This window comes from Lathyrus oleraceus, chromosome 3 (assembly GCF_024323335.1).
Source record: "Lathyrus oleraceus cultivar Zhongwan6 chromosome 3, CAAS_Psat_ZW6_1.0, whole genome shotgun sequence".
In the NCBI taxonomy this organism is placed as follows: Eukaryota; Viridiplantae; Streptophyta; class Magnoliopsida; order Fabales; family Fabaceae; genus Lathyrus; species Lathyrus oleraceus.
The window spans coordinates 248,691,590-248,696,547 of NC_066581.1; the positions used below are offsets into that span (position 1 = coordinate 248,691,590).

Sequence of the window (4,958 nt, forward strand, 5' to 3'; positions counted from 1 at the left end):
AGATTTTCCGGCACGAGGGCCCCCAAATTTCATTAGAAAGAGGTTGGGGTCCAGGACCTCGATTTCTTCAAGGGGTTCAACTATTGATGTTGCTGTTGAAAATTGACGATGTTGTCTTCCAAAGTTTGATTATGGCAACGGCAACACAGTTCTTCCATAGTAGCTCGCATCTCAACTATGGTCTAGTGATCGTTGCCAAAACTAATATCAATTGACGTGTCGCATCATGTTTCCGATTATGATTAGTTGGAAGCCATTATTGATGGACTTCTTGAAGATTATTGTGCTCAACTTTTACAATAAACATATTTTAGGTTTAGTGATGGTTGCATCGTAAAGTGCACCAGCAAATGACCTAGAAACACCTTTACAACAAGTCTTTTGCATTTGCATTACCTTTTGTTTTAGTTTTAAAAAGTGTTTTTTTCTTTGTATTTTTAAAAATATTTTTTATTAAAATTTTATTTGAAATAATAAAAATTATTTTGAAATAATAGAATTAAAAATCCATTTAAGTTTTTTTTTATTAGGATGGCAAAAGGGCCAAAAACATAAATAATCTTCTTCCATCAAAATAATCCCTAAAATTTGTATCTAATTCATTTTCTTGCAAACAGAATTGGGGTTTTGCAGGAAAAGAGCCAACAATGTGATTCAAATCAATACCCAGCCTAGATACTGCTTATATCTTTATTGAACTTTTCCAATTAGAAACTGAATCTATGAGTTATCCATTTATCAATAACTCCAATAATTTAGCACTAACAATTTCAAATTTGATATCATACTTAATGAAACATGTTCCATTATGAGCTGAAACATGATGCATGACATTTAACAAACTGATATAAGAAACAAAGCTATCATGCTTTCTTCTGTTTTACTTCTGGTGGAGGGAAGATAGCCCGGAACAGCCAAGCAGCCAATATTGCGCCAGTGAAGGGGCAAATCCAGTAGACATAGAATTGGTCCCATGTGTTGTGCCGGTTGTTTAAGTATGCCCAACCAAAGGCCTGCAGCATAGCCAACAACCCATAATGTTACTTATCAGCAGTATAATCAAAGGGATAAAAAACACTAATATAGAGAGTGGATCAAGGTTATTTGGCGGAGAATAATGTAGAAAACGGAGTGACAAAGAGTGTGTTATTAGCATTTATATATATACTCCAAATAAAAATGGATGAAATCGTGCAAACTGGCACATAATCAAGATTCCAGTTTACTTAGGAGTCCTTCCATTATGTTGAATCGAAAATTGCAATTTCCAAATGGTTCTTGAAAAGACCATGAGCAGTCTAATTCGCCTAAATATCTGCATAACTTGATTACTGGCTTATTAAAGAATGACCAACATTAAATATATGAGAAAAATCAAACAATTAACTGATCTCAACCAATAAAATAGAATTTAAGAATGACCAACATTAAATATATAATGAAAAAAACCAAACATATAACTGATCTCAACCAATACAATACAATACAGATGTAGAAAACATTCAGAAAACTACTTTCATTGAAAGTATTGTATAAACAACACCATAATAAAAATTTACAAGTAATCAATTCATTACTTAAATTTAAATAAAAAGTGAAAATATAAAAGGAAACACATAAATATGACAAAAAAGAAAAGCAGTTGTTGTTTCGTTCACTCGAATCCCAATGGTTAATCCCGCCGCTCCCTACTTCCAATCTATACAGGTTGAAATTATGCATAAAAGTTTATGCTGAGGAAATGCAGATTGTGAAAATAACATCCCCACCAATATAATTTTATTTTGTCTCTTCCTCAAAATGTTTTGTTGCGCACTTATTTCAGTAAAAAGAATATAACCTTCCAAATCCCTAATTCCCTCAAGCATAATCCTCCAATACAAAATTAATGATTGAGCCGTCATCGCCCCCTAGTTGCCTTTATTGAAAGGAAGGAGAGGTTGAGTATCTTCATTATGGCGTCCAACCCTGGTTGTCTTTGTTAAAACAAAGGATCACATCCAGAATTAATGCATTCCATGATAAAGATATTCAGCCTCCTTCCTTTGAATGTGATACTTTGTTTCAATAAAGGCAACCAGGGGCGATGACAGCTCAATCTCAGCCCCCTTTGATTCAAAACCCACACTGTTATCATAACACATACTCTGTCAAAAAGTTTCTATTTGCCAAATTTCACCGTACACTGCCATTGCTGTTGAGTCAAGTTGATACAGCAGTACCAAAGTCCGTCAGGGAAACAGTTGAGGAATAACAACGGATGGAGAAAAACGTAGAAACAACGAGGAAGGAACGGTGGAGGCTAAGAAGAGCACGTGAATTTCAAGTTTTGTTTTTTACATCTAGTTAATTATTTGTAAATTTTTAATTGGTTGCTTTTAAAAGTGACGCATTACATGCGCTTTCACCTCAAAATTTCTCTTCAAACACAATGATGATGTTCAAATGTAATGATACGAGCTTTTACTTATGCAAAATGACGATGTTGACCAACCGATTCTAACCAAGTCAAAAAGGGACGGAGAAGCCAGCATGGAAAAAATCGACCGTTTTAAAATCAAATTCACATAACACCAACCAAACACTGATTCACGTAACAGATGCATGCAAAAAAAAAGGATTTTTTACAAAATCAAAATCATTTGAAAATCAAATTCACAGATATTTAACCAAACAGTATTCCAGTAGTACACATGAAAACAATATATAAATAAATGCAAAAAAAAGTATTGACTCACATTGGCAGGGTTCATGGACGGACCAGTGTAAGCAGAGCCAACCATGACCAAAGTGACGGTTGACATGGCCAGCAACCAAATCTTCAATAAATCATTACGAGGCCCCTTGATGAAAATGCATAGGACCAGAAAAGTAATCACAAATGTTAAAACCAACTCAGCAACAGCCCCAGTATGCAAGTCCACTTTCAAAGAAGGACCCCCAATCATGTGTTTATATTTCGGATTAATCAACTCTGCAATTGCCATTGCACCACCCGCAGCACCAAGAGCCTGCACAACAATTATTAGTGATATACATGATTTATTTTGAAAAATTGATTGGGATCCAATTGAGCTCAAACAAAATAATGCTGAATTCAAGTTAAGTTTAGCTAAGAGTAAATAATTAATTTACTTTCATCAATTCAAATTCTAAAATGATCCGAAATTGATAATTCTATACGACATCATTATCATTGAAGCAATTTCAAAACTAAATTAACTGATTCAGAAGGACTTACAAAAGAGAATTTTCAATTTTATAGATCAATTTCAGTTGATCTAATTGACAAATATCTTCTATAGCCAAAAAATAACAATATCTTCATAAAAAAAAACACATTTTTATCACTTCACAAACTAGGGTCTGAAAGCTAAACACTATTTTCACTATAATCACATTTCAAAATTAATTGTAAAATCAAGTGAAACATAGTAATATCTACCAAACACCCACTGAAAATTTCCTCAAGAAAAAGCTCAAGAAAAAAATAAGAACCCTAAAAAATGGTTGATTTTTTAACAGAAACATGTAGAAACCAATAGAAGAGTGTTGAATACCTGGGCAGGGAAACGAAGAGCCATGGAAAAAAGCGTATCAGAACCCAAACCAACGGAATAAAAAGCAGCAGTACCAGTAGGGTTAAAGCTAGCACCACCCATTGCACTACCAATTAAGGTGAAAAGAAAAACGAGAAGAAACACAAGGGTAGTGATGATAATCAAAGAAGGGTAAGGGAAACCATTGTACGAAACATCTTGAAGACCAAGTGCTTGCGTTATTGCCTTTGAAACTATACCCAACATGGAAGAAGAAAAAACCCACATGAAAGTCAATACTGCGTCTCCGAGTGCAGCCTTAATAGCTCCTACCATCTTCACAGGGTGGTTGTTGTGTCTATGTGGATGATAGCAGGAGGAGTTATATGCGGAGAGAGAGAGAGAGAGGTGTTTGGGTGTTGAATGTATGAAGAAGAGAAAGAGAAAGAGAAAGAGAATGATTCACCTAATCAGATGTGTGGAATCTGGTGTGGGTTACGACTTACGAGTCAGCAGAAACCCTCGTGTCTTTTTTTTTTTTTTTTTTTAATTAGAATCAGATGCGTTAACAATTTTGTTATACTAATAATTAGTATAATTTTTCTTTTTGACTATAAAAAACTTAATGCACCTCATCTACTAGATACTCTATATATATTAAAAGAAATATCACCAACTTTACTTCATTTTCCAAATTAAAATTAATATAATATTGTTTTTTCTATATTTTTAATTGTAATTTCTCATTTTGATTACTATTCATTTAATTAAAATCAATTTTTAATTAAATCAAATATTACTCCTCAATCCTAAATTATATAAGGTTTTGGATCTTTCATACAATTAAGAAAATATAATTATTGTTATATGTAAAAAGAGTAATTATGTATTGGTTTATAATATTGTTCTTCACTTATTATAGATGTAAGAGAAATTTAAAGAAGTGGAAGAATAAATAATAATAAATGAAGAAGTGGAAGAATAAAGAGAAAATTATTTTATAATTGATTTTTTCAATACAAACTTGCTACAAGTGAGTGTCTTATCTTGTGACCCTATGATATAAATTAGTATTATCCAAATTAATTTTATAATTTGTTTTTCAATACAAACTTTCTACAAGTGGATGTCTTAACTTGTGTCAGCATTATCCATTATTATATTACTTATATTTAAAAATACTAATTTTCTTGTATGCTTGAATGTAATTTCTAACATTTACACATTTGGCCTTAAGTTAGTTCTGTTATTCTCTTGAAGAACAAACTAAGTTACATGCTGAAGTATAGCAGAACACCACTCTGTCTAATGTTCAGTAGCTGCTGTCAATGATGAATGTCATAACATCCAGTTTGACATTCAGTCAGTAGGCCTTATGCCAGGTCTGGTCTTTCCTTGATAACCAGACTGGAAATAAAT

At 32.7% G+C, this 4,958-nt stretch overlaps 1 protein-coding gene across 1 annotated transcript; it reads right to left on the reverse strand.

Annotated features, from left to right (window-relative positions):
- Window positions 1-650: 650 nt before the first annotated feature.
- Window positions 651-4,047, reverse strand: LOC127126684 (aquaporin SIP1-2). The gene is made up of 3 exons (XM_051055640.1): window positions 3,561-4,047; window positions 2,739-3,011; window positions 651-1,013 (listed from the first exon to the last, which is right to left on the reverse strand). Exons 1-3 carry the CDS (start codon window positions 3,873-3,875, stop codon window positions 864-866), a joined length of 738 nt encoding a protein of 245 aa, XP_050911597.1. The 5' UTR covers window positions 3,876-4,047; the 3' UTR covers window positions 651-863.
- Window positions 4,048-4,958: the final 911 nt, after the last annotated feature.

Coding starts and splice junctions, on each gene's coding strand:
- LOC127126684 (XM_051055640.1), bottom strand. CDS start 3,875: ATGGTAGGAGCTATTAAGGCTGCACTCGGAGACGCAGTATTGACTTTC. Junction 3,012..3,560: donor CTCTTCGTTTCCCTGCCCAG/GTATTCAACACT, acceptor ATTGTTGTGCAG/GCTCTTGGTGCTGCGGGTGG. Junction 1,014..2,738: donor CGTCCATGAACCCTGCCAAT/GTGAGTCAATAC, acceptor GCTATGCTGCAG/GCCTTTGGTTGGGCATACTT.